Here is a 23,288-nt window from a genome sequence, read left to right on the forward strand (position 1 = left end):
TAGAAATAATGGCAAGTAAAGTTTACGTTTAAATGTCATTAATCGCCTCATGAAATTTAAACATCTTCCATCATTTTACTCTGTTTGATCTAATAGATGGAATAGTTTGAAGCTACATTTTATGGTCTCTTCTCGTGATTCTAGTTTCGTTTGATAGTTTTCTAGTTACAGTTCCTAAGTGTACATGATGTGTTTTCTTCAGCTTTCGCTTTTCCTGCATAATGGTTTGATTCGCTTGTACAAATTGTAGATCTGTAAAAGCCGTAGGTTGCTTTAAATTTCAACGTTTATGTGGACTTTGTGCTCTTAAGCACTTTCGGTCTTGTAGTGTTTTTCGATTTAGTGTTCATATGGTTTTCTGTTTATTTTTATTTAGTAAATTTATTTTTTCTCTTTTCTAGAAAAGCTGTTTCTTGAGCTTTACTTATCCTCAACACAAATGACTGGTGTATCCGAAAAAACTTAGCCAATATAAATATATTTCAAATTGTTACCACCATGCGTCATAGTAATATTACAGATGACTCACACTTTATCCAAGTATGGACAAGACTTGCTGGGGGAATTTTGTTGTGTCCATGATACACCCTCATGCTGCCCAGAATAAGCTAATCTTTTTACGCTTCGGAAGCCTTCACGAACACCATGCATCCCCATGATCCAGCGTGCCCGGGGGCATCCAGGTGAGTTTATTTCGCATTTCCGGATGCCTGTTATTTTTGTTTTACCACAGAGCACCTGTTTTCTAGCTTTCCCGAACCGGCAAAGCGGGTGTGGTTGCGGAAGGAGATATGCGGGCACGGTATCCCGCACGGAAAGCGTCTTTGTCTATCGCTTTTGTCTATTGTCTTGCCGTCTAACTAAATCTTTCAATTCTCGTGCTTATCTTCAACCCGGCTCGGAGGAATTTCCCTGCACAAAGAAAGGATCCAGCGACCCGGGGCAGGATTATCAGGTCATAACGATAACGAGTTGGAAGTTTCCGTTGCGAAGCGGTTGAGCAACGTTCGCCCGTTTCCGAGCTCTCGTAGCACGACACATCACTCATCCGGAAGAGCTTAATTTAAAACGAAAAAATGGAATGACTTGATGGGCTATTTGTAAATAAATAAAAACAAAAATTAAATTCATCGCCCACCTGAAGGAGACAACATTTTGGGCACCATCCTCTTTCTGTTTCCATACCCGCATACAGTTCTTTCTACATCAACATCCATTCATGAAATATACTCCTCTCTTTACATCTGGTATGGTATTTGATTTTATTTTTGAAAATTGTTTGCTTTTACTGTTTTCCACTTTGCTCCACACGGTTCGATTTTATTTATATCCACTTGAAGGTTTTTTTCCCCCCATCAGCACGGACGGTGGTGTCCGGTGGAGACGCGCATTACAACTATAAACATTGGGGGTTTTGGGTTGGTTATTCGTAGGGTTTGCTTTTTTGTGGTTGCTTCTGGTTTGCAGTATGTTGTTATAATTATTTTATATATATTTATTATTAATATTTCTTACAGCTTATACCACTATACAAGTAACATATGACCACGAGTTAGTTTCTCCACACCACCCTGGCTGGCGCTTAATTAGCTTATTGATTCAGGTTCATGGTTTTGTCGAATAAGTGTGTGTGTGTGTGTGTGAATGTTTTGCCCCTGTTTCTCCTTCTAGTCAAATAGCCACCCAAAGGGGGGGGTAGGAGGTGGCTTGAGAGACGGACAATTCCATCAATGCGATAGTTATCTTTTAGCCGATCTAGTTTTTATTTAGCTTCGAGCCAACTAGTTACCCCAGAAGGACATGGGGAAAGGGGGGGAGCAGCAGGCCCTTTATCCCTTTCTTTCCGCTTTATCTTCCTGCGAGATTGATTCGTATCTATATAGATTGTTTAAATATAAATAAATATGTTTTTACATCACAGTTCGTTAAAATTAAAAACAAATTGTTATACTTATATACGACTTCGTGTGTAATCCCTCGCAACTCTTAGCAAGTGTCTTTCCGACCCTTCCCCATTGCCAGTCATTTCCTTTCGCAAGCCTTAGGAGGATATTCAGGCAATTCTTTGCATTTTGCCTCTTCCTGTAGTGCGGAAAACATTGTTCATCTCTTTCGCTTTCCTCATCTCGTAGGGATCGGGGGGGAGGGATTTGTGGGGGGTGTTGAGAGATTGAATATTTGGTAGTTTTTTGCGCTACGCATACATACATACCTACACACACGTACATCATCTACACATGGTACTAGAGCTCGGTTTGAACCACGAGAAAACTATTCCGTTTTCCCTTTTACATCGTTTTTCCTACATTTTACACAGCTAAGGTATGTGTCTCGAAGGGACCTGCGGGCCTTCGGTTTTTTTTTTGCGGAATTGGTGGTGGTGGTGGTTTGTGTTAAAATTTTACTTTAACTACTGCTAAATTCACTAGAAACAGGTTTAGATTAAATCTTTTTCTGCTATTTCCGCCGTCCGCCCCGGCCTGCATTCGATGGTAATTTTTTATTCTTATTCATTTTTTGGATACTAATCATTAGGCTTATGATGTCTGTTTCTTGCTCTAGCCGTCATTGTTGCACTGTTGCCTGTCGCTGTTTCTTCTCCCTGCACCACTTTGCACCACCTCCTCTTCTATACGTTTCAGTCTAAGAATTATAACAAGCTTACACGAGGAAGGAAAAATCATTGGAAATCTTATCGTTTGTGTTGAATAAAATCGATAACTAAAACCCCCTTAGCGATGCGTAGTAGAGTAACGTAGATTTTTACTGAAAACATGACATTCATGAAAGTGGTTCCAACTGAGAACCATGATAACAACAGAAGCGTACCGCTGCAGGGGGGAAAAGGGAAACATATTGAAAGCACTAAAGATAACATCAACCTTTCCCCGTTTGTGTTCCTCCGCTGTTCGACTCTCTAACCAGATCACTTCAATTTTTCCCAACAATTTCAACCGCTCGTGGAATCGAATCGAAATAAAACCTATATCAAATGGATGCCAATTATTTACATACAACGTTTCTATTTGGTCTAGTTTTTTTTTGTTGTTTGCCACTATGCTTCACTTTGCTCTCGTAAGAAGCGAGTAGAAATGTTTCCCGCTTGTTTTATTAAACTTGCTTTCGATTCTGTCTTTGACATGTTGACTATTGGCGTCTCCCGTCTCTTCCGGTCGTGTTTGTTGATTCACACATGTAAATTTGACCTAAAACTTCACCTAACAAATGTTTACGTGTTTATTTGGAATTTTCTCTTATAATCGCTCCCGGTAGCTTCCCGTATGTTGATAGCTTACTGTACGGGTACTACGTGCCGAAAGCTTACCAGATTTTCCGCGCTCGGTTTTAGGGTTAGCCCTTCGTTATTCTCTCTACCGAACACATTTACACTCTAGTACTTTGACGATTTTCGTTTTCCCTGCTTCCCTGTGTCCGTGCTTCGGAACGTTGTGGCGTGTGTTCTCTTTTTTTTCTCTTCTCCTATTTACATTAGCCCACAAAAAACACACACACGCCCATCAACAAGGACTAGCTTTTTGACTTGTTTGCTTCCTTTTGTACATGTCTTATCGTTCACCTTTGTGCCGCTTTTCTAGTTCCTTTTCGCGAAGGGTTTTGTATGGTTTGCCATTCCTTTTAATACTATCGGCCCATTCTTCATCATCGCAGTCGACCGTAAGTGAACAATTTTACTATTTATACATTTTGTTTTCTAATTTTGATTATTTTTGTCTTTCGTCCATGTTTCATTTGTGATACGTTTTCTCTCCTTTCACTTGACAATTTTCTTCTTTTTTTTCGTTCGTCCGACACAAAACCTATCCCTAGCAGATCGTGGACAGAGAAAAAAAAAGGAAAGATGGCGTTATTCGAACACGTTGCGCGCGTTGGTCATTGTTTCCCAGTGAGAATGTTTCAACATATTCGAATCCCGGTATGCGCGCGCTTGGCACCAAAAAAAAAACCCCCGGCCGGATGTCAATTAGTGCTTCACCATCAATTAAGTTTAATTTTGTTTACATTTGCTCCCTCGGAGGCACTGGGGGAACCATTTCTTTTGAGGGGTCAGCGAACAATGTAACGGGCGTGCTTGTGTCGCAGTTTATCGGAAAATCAATAACTTAACACAACCAAACACAGCCATACACACACAAACACACATTTCAAGTAATGTGACAACCGGTAGAAGAGCATGTTGTTTTCATCTAAAACATGTACAACATGAACAACGTGTTGTCCACAAGTACATCGTCTTTCGGCGATAGGGAAAGAAACGATGGATGGTTTGAAGTGGATGATGGAATGCGAGTGTTGCTTTTTCCCGCGAATCCCCATTTCCCATTTTGCATAATGTTATACATTTTTCCACTCACACCTCTGGGGGTTTACAGCAATCGGAAAAGAAAACAAAACAAAAACTCGAAGCACAAGAAACTACACAAATTCGAACATCGCCCCCACAGTGTGAGATGTGAGCAGAATTTATTGAATTTATGTAAGAGTGCAGTCCATGGGAAAGAAGCCTGCAAAGCGCGCACTCGAGTACGATTCGTTTCGCATTGCGAATTTCGATTGGCTGCCCCGAGGGCATACCCTCCCCTCCCCAACACCGAAACAACCTTCCACTTGCCCCACCCGTCCCGTGAGTTTTCCCAATTATTTGAAACCCTGCGTTTCCGGGTCACTCTGTCCCTCTCCCCCTAGTGCGCATTTCCCACTTCAACTGTACACACGCTCGGCCAAAGTGCTTGTCAAAGAACTTCGCCATCAATCAACAGAGTAACTGTGGCGCTCACATATATGTGTGTATGTATGAGGGAAGGGGAGGGTAGAGGTAAACAAAAGGACACTTGTCGATTCGAGAGTTTCACCACTGGTGCGCTTCCATCCAGTACACGGGTTGGCGTCAGCACACGTTCTGCACAAAGCTCGCTTGTGACCTGGAAGCTGCAAGCTAAAAGAAAAACACGATCCCGTTAGAAGCTTTTCCACCGATGAGGAGGGCAAGGAAAGTGCCCTTGGTCGTCCCCCTTAGCCTAGGGGGAGGGGGGAAAACTGCACCGAGTGCACGTGGTGCGGTTACACGTGGCTTGGGAACACACATGAAAGAAAGCTTTCCATATATCGTGATTCGCCATCTGATCCGTTCGAACAACTTTCCCGAGATCACGCAAGGACGCAAGGGCTTGAGGGGGCCGAGGACTGTGCGTGCGAAAAGCTTTCAACCTGTCTCCACGTCCAGGTCCTCCGAGCTCGCTTTCCTCCCGAGGATTTCGTCGCTCGTGCAGGCGAACTGTTTTCTTCGCAGGCCGGAGCCTTTGTCGTCTCGCGCTTGGAAGCGCGCATGTCCGCCAAAAAGGGGATTTTCGCGAAAGGTTGTTGTTGTTGTTGTTTCGGGATCGAGATCTTCTTCTCGCAAGGGAGAGGAGATGTTGTTGCATCGAGCCGAAAAGCGGGGATCGTGTGAAAAAAGAGGGGGGGAGTTGAAGACTTTAACAAAACAACCTCGCGGGTAATACATGCAATAGACTGCCTCGATACGTGTGTATGTGTCCCTTTACCGTCTCCCCTCCCCCACCTGGCACGATAACAAACGCCAGGATAAAGCTTAAGCTCCCCGAACACAAGACACGGGATAAACCCGCATGTCATACATTAACGTTGTGGGCTCTTTATCCCAAACTAATGGACAGCGAAGGAACCGCCGGTGGTGGCCAGAGGAGAAGGTTTGGCCGGATAGTTGGTCCCTGATTGTTTGTGCCTGTGTATCTCCCCCCGAACGATCGGCATACCCTCCGTCCACCCCGGGGGTGCGTCTCGAATACGGGTGCATCGTTCGTTTGCCAAAGAAGGACAAATAGTTTGGGACACAGGCACTTGAGGGAGAAGCGGGTTTGCATTTAGTTGTCCCAAATGGGATATATCGGGGGGTGAGGGTGGAGGGGGTAGGATATTAGAATCGCGCGATTCGTGTCGTTCAAGCCACGCGGGAGGTGGGATTTCGGTCGTCGTTCGGTCGATTGTGTTTGTTTTGCTGTTGCTTTTGATGGTTGATGGAATTGTGTGTATCTTTCTGCTTCACACACAGCCAAGCAGTCCTTGTTGCTAGGGCTAGTGGCGCTAGTGCTGTTATCCGAAACCCCATACGCCAACGTTCGTCATCATCATCATCATCGTTGCCATGCTCTGAAAGGGAAACCTCCCAACTTCTCGGCGCAGGCACAACATCATCGCTTCGGCGATGCACATTCTGAAGTTGAATTTACACTAGATGAAAGATGACGATCGGCTTCCAAACCCTCCGGATGGACCAATCCGCGCCTTCTCCCCCGTTTTCCTTACCACAACACATATTGGTTATCAAAAACATATATCGGAACAGGGTGGGTAAGCGAAAGAGTGAGAGAGAGAAAGAGGACACATTTTGATTGAACATCGGCAAGCGCGGAATCTGCAAAGCACCTTCCTTCCCGCCGTATGCCTCCTAAATAATCCATTCCAAGCATTCCCCTTTCTTTGGCCGCATCCATCGTGTGTGTATGTGTGTGTGTGCGTGCGTGCACTATACCGAGTAGTGCATTAAGTCTGACATGACCCTCTCCCCGGGAGAAGGGCAACGAGGGCCGTGTTTGATGAACCGGATGGGGCGAACGCAAAGGTTCTCCCCATTCCGGGCCCGGTTGCATCGATGCAATTTCGATTTGCGGATGCATCGAAAACATACACCCGGGCACACATACACAAACAGTTTCAAGATCGAAAAGGTTGTTTTTGGGAGCCCGCGCAAAAAGAGGTAGGAGGAGGAAACCAAACCCGTGCCGTGGGCGAAGGGGAATGGGAAGTGGGTGGTTTCAATTTCGACACTAACGACACAACACGGACGACGTTTCGATGGCGAAAATACTTTGGTTCGTCGGCAAGGGTGGAGATGTGCTGGTTCGCTTCGAAAAAGCTGCATCGCGCGCGGTGAGGCTGTCCTTATGATGCCTGGAGTTAACTGGAGCTGGTGTATGTACGGGGTTGTGGATACCGCTTGCCGGGAAGCGCGCGCAGCTCCATGCCCACCTCCAGGAGTTCGGTCCGCTCGATGGAGTGCGTGTCCGCTGCGGTGAGTAGGAGGGTTGGTGGCCTGTATCCGTGGCCACACCAGCTCGCAAGAACTCGCGGTTCGTGCCGTTCGTACACTCGTTTGTTTGGTTTGGTTTACGCTGCGTTGCTGTTCGGTGGTGTTGTTGCGCGCGCACGTCCGTTCGTTTATGTTTCGGGCACACCATTTCTGGGAATTATTTGTCGCTCCCCGAGCCGGCGGCTGTGGTAACGTTGGGTGAAAGCAACGCCAGCACCAGCATTACCATCACCGAACCAGAACTACACAAGAACCAAAGCTTCTCTTCGCTGTTCTCCGCTTTCTTTATCTTCTGGCTTGTTATCATCCCCTTCGAGCTTTCGGAGGGTAGGGGATTTAGGTTCGGTTTTGGGTGCAATCTAACGCACGCTCCTGTTTGCACTTATTGATGGTGGGTTAAGCCCCGGAACAGCGCGTCCTGTTTCCCAAGATGGAAGTCTGTCACAGCGGGGCCCCGCATGATGGAATGGCTTCAACTCGAGTGGAACGTAAAACTGATCCCTAAAATCGAAACAAAATAAAAACAAGAAAACCACCGTTAGTTTACGAGCGAACCCAATCAAAATGCGATGTCAATCCGGCTTCGACGAAGGCTTTGGCGTTTAATTTGCAACGTTCGGTTAATATTAGTTCGGTTCAATCCACACATTCATGTCCATGGAAGATGCAAAAAATAAACTAGTCAATAATGGATAAGTATGGAGTGTGCAAGTGTGAACATGTGTACCCGAGGGCATGTTCTTCTTCCAAATTATAGTTCGAATTATGTATCCGTCCCTAAACCACATTCACCAACTGGGCCCAACAATTGTCACCAACAATACAATCCATTACCGGTCGCTACTAAACTCACATATTCCAGGGCACGTTGTCGTCGTCGGTGCCAAATTTCCGTGGCCGAATGTTGTGGTTACGATAATGATTGCTTTACCCATAACCCTACCTCCTGCGCCGGCCGCCTTTTCACCCTGCCCCTCATCACAACTACCCCCGGAAAAGTTCAACCTGAAGCAACACGTTCGAATGTTCGTACGAACAGGTTTTGTGTTTGTTGGAACAGACAAGCGACCGAACCGTCCTAACAAAGAACTGCTCGGGCTCGGGATTCGGAAGCCTCCCCTTTTCGGAAAAAGGATGTTTTTCCCTTCCACCAGGGGGGGGAGGGACGAACCGGACGAAAACTCCCAGGGCCTGAGGGCTAATTGTGGGCACATTCCTTCCGCAAGTGCGCGCGGCGTTCGACCGGAACTGAGCCGGGTTTGTGTGGAAACAATGTGGAAAGTTTTTTTTTTTGGTTGGGAGCGGGGAGAAAACCCTTGAACGGAACGGACAGTAAGCTCCCTTTCCCGGTTCCCGGTTCGTCGAATTTCTCGCGAAAACTTTCCCATTTCGTTGTCATACGGCTGCGAAGAATGTTACAGACCCAATTATAAGACCCCGTGGTGCGGTTTGAAAGTACGACGTCCTTCGTTGGGAAGGGGGACTGATAAAATCCTTCCATCCCGGGCGGCCAAGTCGCTGCGCGTTTGGCGGGTGACGACCACTTGGTGGTGGTCCACGTGGCGAGGCAGAAAGCAAATGCGCCAACAGGACAACATCTTCACACACACACACACACACACACACACCCTTCCCGCGTTTCCGACAGCGAATGACGAGCACAGACCCAATCGTATAATGGAGTCTTGAGTTCTTCTCGCTGAAGTGCTTTTATCGATCGTTTGTGTTCCGGTTTTTTTTTTTTGGTTTTCTATTTCACCCATTTAGTACATATATTTATTTACAACTTCCAATCGATCACGTGTCAGGACGCAACCCGCATTCCGCTCCTGGGTTCCTTCTTTTCCTCCACCGTAGTAACGTATACTAGGAAAGCATGGCTTCCGATACTTTCGATTCCAAACCCAATACAAGTGGGAGGGGGGAGGGGGACTAGAAAAAAAAAGGTACATCTTCCAACGTGAAGCGACGCCATCTTCTACCCCCGGGATAGAAGGATGATAGGTGCTTCCCTTTGGTTCCAGGAACCCGTACTAAGGCGCTTACGTAACGCTGGCAACAAAGTCTTTACTGGTTCATTCGAAACAAATTGCCATCCTCGTCCAACCGGTTCGAGGAAGAACTGGGAAGGGTTTGGCTTGAAAAGAGCCTGTACTTGTCTCGTAGACGGTTTTGTAATTCTTTCGTATTATTGTTTGCAAATTACATTCCCTTCCAATTACGAGGGCAAATTTTAACGAATAACGTTGTACAAAAAAGATTGTATCCTAAATCTTTCCAGCTAAAACGGCTTTTGCACGGATATCCGAAGCTGGTCAACCCGTTGGATAAAGGAACAAGATCCCTTTCTCAGGATTGCACTCAAACCGGTAAGGTTCAATCTTCACATATTGTAAAAGAAAAACTAAAACTAAAAACGTTCATTTTCCCAACAGCACAACGCAAAGTATAATATCAGAAAAACCTCTTAAAGGAGCAAAATGAGCTAGAAGGAGATTCACTGCACTCCTTGCCTTTGGAAAATTACAAACTCTAAGTGAAAGGGGTGAAAACAATGAAAATCTGTTGCATAAAAACTGGAAACTCCTCCACCACCACCTTGCGGGGGAAGGGTAAAACTTGGAAAATTTATGATTGAACACAAAATGATTAATTACGTCGCTATTTATTTTCATTAGAGCAATCAATTATTTTGCCAGGCTTTCGGTACTTAAAGGGCTCCACCTAGGGAAGGAGACGGACCGTTTGCCACGTGAGCAAACGATGGGATATATAGCTTGCAACAAACGGAGATCAAGAACTAGCACCCACCCCCAGGAAAGGGTTGTTTGATACGTTGAATTTACCATTTTTATTTGCAACTGTTTACTGCAGCTATTTGTTTTGCCTTCTACTGTTTCTCTACAGTGTATCGCATTGCACTTTTTTTATGCCCACCAGTTTGATTGATGCTCGCAATTAGCAGCGACGGTTGGAAAGAAACATTTGATGCCGAACATGGTGCCTTCGTGTAAACGTCCGTCAACCAAACGGGCGGGGGGGTCTTGAGAAAATTCTTTTCCCCAGTTCAATAATGGATCTATATAGAGGCATGCCTCGCTCTCGTAGAAGGGGGAAAACTCGTTGAAATCGCCACAAACATTCTACGGAGTCGTAAGGAAAGCATACAAGCGCCAGCATGAGATGCTTTAAATGTTGCCATTTTAAATTTATGAAATCATCATGCGGTACAAGAAACATTCCCGAACGGTTCCTGCTAGTCATCGTGCAATTTTCCAGCGTGCTTGTCAAGCACATTCGCAAACGTGTGCGAGCTTGAGGTACGCTTCTCATCATCGTCATCATCATGATGATGATGGATCGTTCACATTTTTCAAAACTATTTCACAACAACAAAAAATGTTATCTATAAAATTACACCGCAAGCATCGGAGCTCACGTACCCCTTCTTCTCCCCAAAGGATGGAAGGAAACTGTACATTCCCGGAATGGCATTTTAACGTCAAGCGTAACCCCCATTTTTACTTCCGCACCACCTATCCGCGTCCACTAGAACGCGGTGGGGTAAAGGGAAAATCGATTCCGCATATGCAAGCAGCATATACATTTATCATTATTGAAAAGTGCAGATGAGAAAGATTAATCGCTTCCTCGGGCGGAAAGGGAAAAATTGAATAGCAACAAAAAAGTTAAAGAAAAAAAATCACATCGTAGTTACACCATTAGTACAATCCCGTACAAGCTTTCCTGTTACGCTGTTCTCCCCTGCCGGCAGATCATGTCAAATACTTTTTGTTTTTTGGTTGTTGTTTACTGCCACCATCGCTAGACTTGGATTGAAAAGTAGCGAACGCCGAAGCAATAGATCTGATCGATGAAAACAGTCAAGCACGGTAGGGGAGGTATAGTTGATTTTCGGTTTTCCGAGTGATTACAGTCTGGTTCAGTTTGGTCGGGTTTCTCCAGTCCTTTACAATTGCAATTAAAACACCTTTTGTGGGTGAAGCAGTTTCCATTTGTTCGCCGATCGTACTCAAGAATGTTAAGTACATTTTAGTGTTGTTGTTGGCTTAAGACATAATTGAACTTTGAACTTAAATTATTGCCAACATTAAAACGGTAGGAGGGTGAAAAACAAACTGTTCACTTCATCATAACGAACTGAACTTCAAAGCTAATTCTCATTTTGTTTTTATTTGGTCAGTCCGAAGGCTGATTCTGAACGCTCAGACATCTATGAAAAACCAATAGTTCTAAGTTATATCATCTGGTTTGGTTTTAATATTTAAAAAAAATTATATAACGTTAGTTTTCAACCCATTTGAACCCTTATTCATCCGATGCCCGTTGGAATCTTTATTCATCCTCAGCAAATGTTTCTCAACCGTGAGGTGATCCTCTGGTGGTGTGGTTTGGTTACTCTACTTACGGTCATATACATTTCGGAAAAAAAGGTAACACACATCCGACGTTCGCGAAAAGGTGACTTGAAAGGTGGCAGATGAAGTAAAAGATATTTCACGTCTCCGCCAAATTCATTACCGAAGCACAAGAAGAAAACAAACAACCCACGAACAACGACGTAAACCATAGTATTTATAGAACCGAAAATAGCACAATTTGCAATCGTGAAAACACATTTGCCGAAAGGCTAGCTCCGGTGTGTGTTGGGGTTCACCAGAAGGCGGGGGGTTGTGTTAGGTTAAAGGTAGGAAGGGGGGGAGGTACGGCATTCGTACGCTCTACTTGCGGTAATCCAAAAACTCGATCGCACCGCATTCGAACGACCGCCCGGGTGAAATCGTATTTTATATGCAGACAAAACATAAAACAAGCCCGCACGCAGAATTATAAACACGTAGTTTGGTATTGCAAAAGCTTCCGGTAAACTATTGCTGTTTAGTAGATTTTATAGGTGTTATTTGTGGAACACAACACGGTTCATGAACTAACTTAACACTTTGCCATCTGGAGACCCCATACGGAGTCCAAAAGCATCCGTTCACATCATTTTGGTGTGCTGTAGACGCTGTCAAATGACACCCGCCATACATTATACTGGATGTAAACAAACATTCAATGGAATGTAATAAACTTCGCAGAGCGTTTTGCTGTACGTACGTATATTCTAATATAGAAAAAAGAAAGTGCATAAACAGGGTGGTCTGATGCGAAGATACTGATGCAAACACGCCGGTCGTAAAGCCTTGTAACACCATGAATTGTGCGGACGTTAGACGACGAGTGTTTAAAAAGGGAAATGGACTAAGCGACAAATTTATAAATGAAAGTAGTAATATCCTGAATTCAATCATTAGAAAAGATGTTTTCGCAATTTTCCATTGCCATTGCCTATAATCAGTAAAATTGTTACAGGGTTTAGCTGGAAAATCTGCACTTACCCTCTGTTATAGTTTGGACTTATATCTGCCATATTTTGGAACTTGTTTCTATTCCATTCCATTTGCTTTGAAAAATCCAACACATTCCAGCAATCTAATGTTGGTCAAGCAATGGTTTTAGAAGGCATTTTTAATAATTTCTCAAGAGCTCGAATTGTCCAGCTCACGCATCTTCGACCTCCCAACACTGCAGTGAATGAACCAGTGCTGACCATTAATTTGCTTTTAATGACAAAACATCAACCACCGACTATTGTCCCGAATCAAGCTTTGCGATTCCTCGGTTGGCCGAGCTGGAATACCTAGATTTAGCGTGTCGGTAATAATTGCAGCTATTTTTGTTACGGAGCGTGTTCAGTTCCGTGTCCCTCCAGGGACCATCATGACCAGCGGCAAGTGATCAGTGGATGTGACTCGGTTGCGTGTTGGTAGTGGGCTTCTTGTAATTTTAAGAGAAGGGACCATTCTGCACGCGAAAGAGTTCCGTACTTTGTGCGTACGGAGAGCGCCTACATCCCTTTACTTAGGCTGGAAAATATACTGTTTGGAGAAGTAACATCTCTCTGAAGCGCGCCTTATCGCAAATGTTGGTTCTTCCCTGCATATGTGTGTTTAGTTTTGAATTCCAAACGGCCATCGACCGCACGACAGGATACGCACACGCCCGAAACTAAAATTCCCAAAGGCATTCTTCCAATCAGGGCTCAGAATTTCATTAGGAAAATTCCAAATCTCCCCCGCTTCCCCTGGGAAAAGGGAAGGTGGTGATGGAAGCAGAGGACACTGACAGTTTGGGGACGGCGAGGAAGGCAGGAGACGGGTGACCCATACGCACCCACTTTTTACAAACCAATCCACCTCCCACCACCCTTAAAAGCGAGGGGATGTAGACAAATATGAACGAATTTCCCGGAGCCGGAGTGGGCAATCTGGCACGATCTTCCTTTGGGATTATAGAGGGGTTGGGGTACGGATTATCGTACAAGAACCACCCACACGCACACACGTGGAAGGAAACTGTGTCCGGTCGAGGATATTCTAGTCTTCGAGGAGGATTTAAAAGGGGGAAAAAGATCCCAGGGTTTCTTTTTCGTCACAACAGATCCCCCTTTTTTTTGCAAAGGAGTGTTTTCCTTCGTTAGGTTTGGGTGGGAAAATGCTTACAAGTGGCGCTCTCAAGTGCCGTGGGAACCAGCGTACTATCTAAAAAAAACAAGAAGAGGGCTTACTTGCACAAACAGAGCAAACGCAAGCAAAAAGAAAATCAAGTGGAAAATTTTCATCGCCCCCCGTCCGTTTTCCCTTTTCAACCGTTGAGAAGTTGCTTGAATCCTTGATATGTTTTTTTTCTCTCTCTTTATTATCATCGTGAGTGAAACGCAATTTCATTCCTTTTGCATCGGGCAAAACCCGTGGCCCCACCTGTCACCTGTCAGGCGAGCTGAAGGATAGATTTCCCTACCATTTTCCCGCAGCCCTCAGCATATCACCGCACCACCGCGTCTACCATACGGATGGGACAAATATTTTCCCCGTACATAAAGGATTTAAGGGCCATTCGTCGTCGTCATCGTCGTCGTCGTCGTCGTCGTCGACGTCGTCTCTTCCGGAATTATTGATTTTCTGTCATATGACTTTAATGGTTCACACTGCTCCGTATCTGGTCGCGCGCGGAACATGGAAACTGCACCACGTCCACGCGTTTCCTGTAGCTGTCCTTGTTTGCCCTTAGCGCGCTTGTAAAATGGCGCTCGTTCCGTCTTCTCGCAGGCTCGCAGCAAGGTTAGTTTACGGAGCAAGCATTCCATCGCTCTCTGCGCGCTTTGCGTCTCGGCGGAATGCCACGACGAGGTTGGAAAACCCGGGGCCGAACGCGCGCGCCAACCGTCAGCGAATCCTTTGCGCGAGGGAAGGAAAATTTGGGCAAGTTTATCGCCCAAACGTTCGTTGCGGTTTAGCGCTGTGCCTGGCGTGTGAGTTTATGTTTGCCTGTACGTACTGGCAATTTTGGGGCGTGTGTTTGTGTGTACGTATGCTTTCCGAAAGCACCCGTCACAGACTACGGCACAATCATTAAAATCAGCCTTTTATCCTTTAACGAGCACCGAACAAGTCGTGGCGGCCAGTGATGTACCGTTGGGAGAAAACATCTATGCCTTCGGAATGTATTATTCACCGAATTTCAATGTGGGATCGTTTTACAAATGGAGAGTTATTTGGTGAGAAGTATATTTATGGGAGTTGTGTTCTGAACAATTATTATAAAACTGAAATGCACCAATGTGCGGCTTTCAGTTATAGTCAGTTTCTAGCGTTTAATACATCTTTGTGAAAATATTAAATATAATTTTCCGTTGTATTTAGCATGTTAAAGGTTACGATTAATACCAACCAGTAACTTCAGGCAACTAATAAGGCAGAATATCATCGACGTATCATTAGTGTTCCAAACGGTGTCAAAGAGAAGATTTCCTCGTTCAAAAGACTCCGGAGAATCAAATCCCATGGGTGTCCAAGGCGCAGCGCTAGTGCGAGCCAACTCCACGCCAGAGGTGTGTAACAGAATCTCGAGTCTTGGAACCGGAGTCATCCTCCGGTATTACGAACCGTTAACCATCGATCTACAATATACGATCTTACGGTCACAGTGACTCTCTTAGGAGTGAGGCCTGGTCCTCCCACTAGGGAATGTTGTGTCATTAAATGAAAAATAAAAAATGAAATAAAAATAAAATCCGGCTAACAACAATTTGGGACACACTGGAAATGCTCGGAAATTAAAATCCACAATCATAATATGTAATTTTGACACAGACCGCTCTTACCGAAACATTATTCAATGCAAAGGAAGGAATAAATGATTGTATCTTTTCGATTTAAGATTAAAAACCTAGAAATTATAACATATAGCTTCCGTTGGGCATTAAATTTGACAGGTTGGACCGAAAATGTTAAATATTATCTTGAAATTATTTCCATATCATTATCATAAAACCCCATTTGGTACATCTCTTGCAGAAGTAATACAAGTAAAACCCAAGAAAGCATCCCCAAACAACGGCTCCATCACGCACACAACCAAATCGTAGAATTATACATACACACACACACACACGTATACAAACGTACATTGCCATCCAGGGATACGAAGGAACGGCCGACTTCCGAAAGTTCACTCGAGAGCTTTACCCGAAGTTTTGGCCGCGCGCGCGTTTGTTCGACACCGATTCCGCTTTGTAGGTGGTATATCGTCGTGTGGTGGAAACCTGTGGGTTCGATGATTTTCCAAAACCCATTTCAGCCACCTCCGGCCCGCCGCTGCTCTTCCATCTCCACAGGCACGATATAAGTAAAAGGACACGCTCGTCGTCGTGGTGGAGGTAAGCAGAGGAACAGTGCGTTGCAGTTTACAAAACGTGCAATGAGAGAGCAGTATGTGCCACGACGTTTCATGCACGCGGAAGGATAGTGTGGCACCGGCGGGGCATTCTCCACGCGTGCCACCATCCCCTACCGGTGTGGCCAGCGGCGTGCCATCCTTTCTTTTTCTCTTTTCCCACCAAAAACCTGCTCGTGGCTTACGAGGAGAGCGAGAACGACCATATAGCACCGATCGCGTGTGTGTGTGTGTAAGCGCGCGCGCGCACAAGTGTACTCCCTTCCGGTTTTCCTTTGGCAAGGGCAGGCCCGTTCCTTTTTCCCGTACGACGACGACGGCGACGACGTCGACGAAAGTGCGTATGCATAGAAGAGTCGGCGGTAAAGTTCGGAGCGGGACAAGGATTTCCGGGCGAAGATGCGTGCAACGGTATGCGTGCCAAATGGGGCGCTCTACTGCCGGTTTGTGAGTGCTTGTGTGTGTGTTTGCACGGCCAGCGCAGTTCCGGATCCTGGCTCGTGTGTGCGCCGAGGGATGGGAAGCGGATGTTTATTTTCCCTCCAAAGGCGCGAAACGAGAAACGAATCGCTAACGAACGAACAAGCGGACCAGTTGTCCCATACTCCTTTACCTGAACGTCCCCATCCCGCCGGGAAATGCAGTACCCCACCAACGCATCCTTCACTTTCTTCCCAACCATCCCCCTCCTTTAGGGAAGCAATTTTTCGATTTAAACTGCAAAAATTCTTTCTTCTGCACCGTAAACGTGGGGGAAAGATGAAGCAATTGGTCAACCGAGGTAGGGAGATGGGGAGTGGGGTGAGTGTATGCGGCAACAATAGCAACAGCATCTCACACCCATTCTCAGGATGCACCGGAAACAGAACTGAACCCCACGCCTCCTCCTCCCCCCGCAGCAATTCGTTTTTGTTTCGCTTCTCTGCTCTCCGTGTAAATGGCCTTTTTCGGTGGTCAAACGGCCCGTTTTCCACCCAACCCATCCACCCTCCTCCAGGGTCTGTGGCTGTGGTTTTGCCAATCCGTTTGGGTGCCCAGCATCGATACTGATGCTGCCGACAGTAAGAGGTGGGTACGGTCCATGTGTGTGTTTGTGTTTGGATGCGCTGGAATAGAACAGGTGAGCACCTGGGAGGGAAAAGAGGGTGTGTGGATCGTTAGAAATTGAACTACGCACAAGAACGGACCACACGCACGCACACGCGGGATTGGAAATTTGAGAGAAGCGCACCCCGTAGGGAGGTGCATATGCAAACTTGCATTAATTGTGCTGCCTCTGCCCAACACACACATACACACATACATCCCTCCAACGGGTCAGGGAGTTCGCCGGCAAAAAACCCCCGCTTACCAACAACAACGGTACGTCGGGCGACGTAAGGAAAGATGATATCGAGAACGGTTGCAGGGGGCGTGAGGGGGACGCTGCAGCGGCGGCGGCGGCGGCGGGGTTCTACATTCTACCTTCTGCTCCACGGTGCAGAACCGGGCCGCAGCCTGTCCTAGCCACAAAAGCTCAATACATATATTTCCGTAGCCGTGCACAAACTAATGGCGATGGAGAGAATGGGAAGCCTCTTTCGCCAACCGTTGTGCCCAGCCAGCCAGCCAGCCAGCCAGCCACTTCGGACGGGATTCTGTGTACGCGTCGTTTTTGATCCCCGGGTGCCACGAGGTGGACGGAAGAAAGGGGGAGGATCTAACCGCACCGCGCACCGGGCCATGGCGTGCCTTAATTTCCAAAGGTGGAGTAGTGCGTACCTGGCGAGGTCCACTGTCCGTACACGTACGTACGGATGGACGTTCGTCGTTCGCTTCGCTTCGCTCGTCCGCTCGGTCGGTGACGGTTTTAATGGTAAACATAATATATTGCAAGTAAATATGGCTACCCGACCGGCCGTGAGATGAGATGAAGGAGCGAATCTAATACCTATTCGCATGAAAGCACGCACTGCACTCGTTGGTGTTGGGTGGTTGGACGCGGGACCTTCCGTGGGGATCAGTGTGCATCGGTGTGTGAGGGGTACGTTGCGATCCCTGCACCCACCCACGACGACGATGACGCACTGGAGAGAATCCGATCGATTGAAGGCTGCATTTGAATTCTGGGTAGGCTCGGTAACCTCAAACCACATAACCGACGACAACGACGACGTCGATGCGAGAACCGAGTCCCAGGACCTCACGATAATGACGAAAGCCAGGCGTGGGAGGGGGGCCGGTGTGGCGACGGAGGGATCTTTGCAAAATCAACCACCAAGCATTAACTACCTAGTGCTGGCCCTTGCCCTGACGCGCACACACACACGCACATTTTAGGCCCATGCGTTGGCTACCCCATTTTCCCGGGAACATCATGATGATGCAAAATGCAAATACGAAAATTTCCATTCGGTCAGATCCATCTCCCATACCAGCGCTTCTCTCCTGCCCCTCCGGCCTTGCCGGTTGAAGCCTTATTTTATTCGCTATATCTCTTCACGGGTCCCAAAATGCGTGGCCCGCCACACACCACGGTCCGGAAACCGGTCCGAAAATTCCCGGGAATCTTCACCCTTGTGTGCCGGGGGGACGCTGCGATAGGAAGGCTGGCTCAAGGTTTTTGTTTAGAATCTCGCTGCGTGCGGTTTTTCCGGACAATGGAAAATTGAATGTCGCCGGGTCCGCTCTCTCTCTTTCTCTCGCCTGTCCCCCGGTTCGGTTCGGTGGTGTCTCGGAAATTAATAACCGCCCTCTGCACAACCTTCCGCACGGATGGGGACCGAAAATTTCATCTAGCCTCTGTGTCTCACTTCCATCCCAGCACATCCGGAGGAGCGGACAGTTGAATGGTGCTTCATTTAAATATAACCCTAAAAGAAACGTCGATAGAAAACTGTCACACGCCGTGCGCGTCCTTGCCATCGAGCTGGTCCTCGTGCCCGGGGTTCGCGTGCCTTTCAATCAACTCGCCGGATCTATCCGATTTCTAATTAAACTTGTTTTTGTCCTGCCCGAGATTGAAGACCGGACCATCAAAGTTACGTTTGGGATCGATGCATACGGCTTGGACCCAGGACGACATTTCTGCTGAAATCAATGGGCAATTGATTCAAATCTGAGGTGACTTTTCCTAAAATGGATTCCAACTAATTGTTGGCAATTTTCTTGCACCATTAATACATGTCACTTACGCCTGCCTTTGGAAGCTTCCTACAATAAGTAAACTTTGGTTAGTGAACAACAAGGCAAGTAAGAAAAGAACCTCAAAGACGCAACAAACGTTTCGATCGATGAAGTTTCGAAGAAGTCATCGCCAACCGGAAAGCAGAGACGAAAATAAATCGAACGCGGTTTCACAGATCCTAGCAGGAAGAGAAGCCTCCCTGTTAGAAGATGCGTTTAACGCGAGGTGGATGATTGCGGCTGCAAGTGCACATTTGCCTCCCAGCGGTGGGCGAACCAGCCGGGTGGTTTCTAATCAGCAACCCGCATATTATTTGACGATGTGTCCCATCTCTAATTGAAGCCGTCACCGAAACACCGCGCGAGATCGAAACGGTGGTGGGACGACCTCCGTTGCCAGTGGCAAGGTACGACGATGGCGGTTGCGGGCAAGTCGGGTCTATAATTGCACGGCCACTCGGTTGGCACAAATCAACCCATCCTCCAGGCGAAACCCAACCGCGGCGGATGCGCTCGCAACTTTCAGGCGTGCGCGCACTGACACTAATGGGAAAATCGTGAAGACCGCCCCGGTTGCCATCAAGGCACCGTACATCCACCGCGAGCTCGACCCCAGAAGCTCTTTCACCCGGTCGACTCTTGTTGTTAACCCTCGCCGCCATATGCAAAAAAAAACCTCAAGGCATCAACAAAAAGCAGTTGGAAAAAACCAAATTGCGAACCACGAACCATCATGCAGGGGATTTTATTAAAGCGCTGCCAGAGAGATGTCGCGATGGGAACCGAAAAACATGCCGCATCATCATGGCGACCCGCAAAATTACGCGGGTCATTCAAAATGGCCGCGCTGTCCGCACGGCACAGGTGAAGGAACTGTTGACGTGTGGACGGCACCGAGTGCACCCCCAATGAAAGTTTGTGTCTGTGTACGGGTAAGAGAGGTGGTTAAATAAGTTTAAAAAAGAATGGCAGATTCTAAATGAAATTCCCTCCGGATGACATACGGTAGCGATGTCTGTCGCGCAACGCTATCTTTCTTCCGTCCGATCTAGCAAATCTGGTTGCCGTTCGCTTTTTGGCCCGTGGATGGGAAAGGCCAGCCCTGCCTGCCTGCCGTCGTCGTACGCATACAATGGAAACGCAATTCCGCGTTCGGTACTACGGTACATACCTGGCAAACTATCCGGGAGCCTGCCCTCACGAAGCCTGATAGTAGGATATCTGCTCCGTTTATATTTCGCGTTGGTTTTTCGTTTCGTTTGCCCGATGCACTCTTCCTAACGATATGGCTGCCCGGTCTTCTCCGTTTACCAATGGTTCGAAGGATGATGTTTCGCTTTTTCGCGCACGCAGTAGGCCTTCGTTTAGTAGTTGCTTTGGAAATGATTAAAATCAAATCCGAACGGGTTGCGCTGCGACATCATGGCGGCACTTTGGGCGGCCGCTAGCGAGTGATGGTGTTGTTGTGCCGAGGCGCCACTGTTACCACCGCCAACGGTACCAGTCTGCTGATGAAGTTGCTGCTGCTGTTGCTGGAGCAGATGATGTTGTTGCTGCTGCTGCTGCTGCTGCTGTTGCTGCTGATGGTGAAGGCTCTGCTGGAGTTGCTGTTGCTGCTGCTGCTGCTGGTGCTGCATGAGTGCTGCATTGTTCATCATCGTCGCTTGCTGCGATTGATGGTGCTGCTGCTGCTGCTGGTGCTGTGTCTGATGGTGATGGTGAAGCTGCTGCTGTTGCTGTTGGTGATGCTGTTGCTGCTGCTGTTGCTGCAGATGGTGTTGCTGTTGCTGGTGGCTTTGCTGCTGGTTTTGCTGCTGCAACAGGCTGCCAAGGTTATTGCCGAAGGGTGTCGCGAACGCACCCATCGCATCCACCAGCGCGTGATTGGTTGCGTTGGCATTCCCGGCCCCGTTGCTACTGCTGTTGATGTTCGTGCTACTACTGTTGTTGCTGTTATGCGTATTACTGCTGCTGCTGTTGGTGTTGCCGCTGTTGCTGCTGCTGCTGCTGCTGCTGCCGCCAGCGGCGTTCGTGGAGTTGCTATGGTGCTGTTGATTCAGTGGTACCGTTTGGGATTGTGGTCCAGCAACAGCGGGCTCTTTACGAGCCCCATAATGTCATTCACCCGTGGCCGTTATCGTCGTCCATTGCCACGGACTGTGATAACTGTTTGCTCCGCCTCCGCCTCCACCACCTACTCCTCCTCCCCCGGCTCCTCCGACGGCACCAGGAACTCCGGCCGAACCGGCACTGCTGCCGCCGCTGCTGCTGCTGCTGCCAGATGTGCTGCTGCCGGTCAACGAAAGGCTACCAGCGCCCGCTCCAACCGGTGGAACTCCTACCCCCCCGACCGCTGCGGCCGCGGCCAATCCTTTTTGGGCACTGTGAAGAAAATAAACATATGCACATTAGAGAAACATGTGCTTAATCCCTATGGTGGGAAAATGTATCTCCAAAAAGTTTCTCAAGCTTAGCAACGTTAACAATCGATAGAGGGAAGTAGGCAATTCTATAATCCAAAAAAAAACGGTTCTATTTGGAATAATAAACAAGCCTGCAGATGGTTAAATTGGATGTCAGTCGTATTTATAGCATACCATCTGAATTTCCTAGCCTTTTATGGTTTTTTGCAGATAACTTCCTTGATAGCTTTTGTGCATTTTTGCAAAATTCAATAAGATACCGAAATGAAGGATTCAATGACTACAACAAATGTTAAGGCAGAATTATTGACTATTCTTGAAAAAAACTTAACTCATTAGCTGTAGGCACTTTGATATGGGCTTATGTAAAACATTATTACTTCCTTTGTCAAAACGACAACTTCACAAGTTTTCTTTTCCCATGCTGAAAACATACTCATGCTCGTTTGTTATCGCAACGCTCCACGGGTGGTTCTAGTACTTAGCTGCTCGAGAAGTTTCTCCATGCGTTTATATGATCTTCAGCCAATTTCGGTCACAACTGGAGATGCAGTAATGGCCACCCCACCCTTCTTGCCGTACCATGCGAGAATGTCAACATCGTGAAACGTCTCTCGATTACGATCCACCAATCTTGGGCGACACACGATAGCACTCCTTTTATGGTCGCGGCAACACCAACAAACATGGAAAATACATGTTAAAGTAATTAAAGAATTCACTACAACTGCACCCTAACTTTATCGTTGGTATGCGCGAAAAATTGACCTTATTGGTATCAGGGGAGAGGAAGAAAACGACAAGCTAGGTTTGAGTGGGAAAAAGAACTTCTTCGAGGCATCCGGATACGGTAGAATACGGTTTAATAAAGTAAGCTAGACAATTCAATGGTTCATACACTCCGGTGATTATCTGTGGAGCATAAAAATGTGTGCTGTTGCTCATCATTGACCTGGGTTTTACAGTATTCAAGTGTGCAGTTTTAACGCAACACAACTAACGTCAGACCTGGATGAATAGAAAGTAATTGATTCCTCGTCCGTAAGCCATTGAAAATCATCTGTTGAAAACTCGTGGCGAAGCGAATCCTACAAATCCCAAGTAGTATTCGTCCTCCTAGTTCCGTGTGCACTCAATGTAGGTACTTCAGCTGCAAGCAGCGAGGCACCCAATATATAACCTGAGCCCACTCTCGCCCGGTGTAGAGGGTTTGCATGTACATGCGCCTGCAGCAATCCCGAGACTCGCGAGCTCGCGATGCTAATTGAATTAAAACCTCTCGAAAGGAAGCGAAGGGAGCAGAAGTGTACCAAAAAAAAAAACGTAATACACTTTCCGGTGCACGCACACCACCCATATATCGGTGGTACAGTCACACACATACGCACCAGACCGACCCACGGTCCCCGGTTCCGATAAGATGTCCCCCGTGGGTCATGGATGCGCGCGCGAGTACGCATACCCGTAAAAGTGATGAATTAGATTGATTTTCTTCGACGCGAAAGCTAATGAAATTGAAACCGTGTCCGTCGACGGTGATGGAGCCTATATCCCCCATGTACCATTGAGGTTCGTAAATAGTCTGCGAGCGATTCGGAAAGCTGAACAAACTTCAACCAAAGCTGAAGTGGTGGTGCTGCTGAGTCCGTTCTATGGTTTCGGGTGTTTGAAACGGATAAAAGAAGCAATAACAAAAAATATGATAACTCAACGATGTAGCCTTGAAGGGTTCGTCGGTTGGTTATATTCTTCTGATCGGAAAAATCGGCCCCATT

The 23,288-nt window shown here is 46.9% G+C and overlaps 2 protein-coding genes across 2 annotated transcripts in view; both read right to left on the reverse strand.

The window, feature by feature from the left end:
• Positions 1-6,926: 6,926 nt before the first annotated feature.
• LOC131258909 (G-box-binding factor-like) lies at positions 6,927-21,008 on the reverse strand. The gene is made up of 2 exons (XM_058260303.1): positions 20,262-21,008; positions 6,927-7,627 (listed from the first exon to the last, which is right to left on the reverse strand). The coding sequence occupies exon 1, from the start codon at positions 20,953-20,955 to the stop codon at positions 20,455-20,457; it is 501 nt and encodes a 166-aa protein (XP_058116286.1). The 5' UTR covers positions 20,956-21,008; the 3' UTR covers positions 6,927-7,627; positions 20,262-20,454.
• A 199-nt stretch (positions 21,009-21,207) lies between these two features.
• LOC131271388 (serine-rich adhesin for platelets-like) overlaps positions 21,208-23,288 on the reverse strand; it is a 32,698-nt gene continuing 30,617 nt past the window's right edge. The window contains exon 4 of the mRNA XM_058272801.1: positions 21,208-21,472. Coding sequence (XP_058128784.1) covers positions 21,208-21,472 — 265 coding nt within the window. The remainder of the gene's footprint in view (positions 21,473-23,288) is intronic.

Source organism: Anopheles coustani, chromosome 3 (assembly GCF_943734705.1).
Source record: "Anopheles coustani chromosome 3, idAnoCousDA_361_x.2, whole genome shotgun sequence".
Lineage (NCBI taxonomy): Eukaryota > Metazoa > Arthropoda > Insecta > Diptera > Culicidae > Anopheles > Anopheles coustani.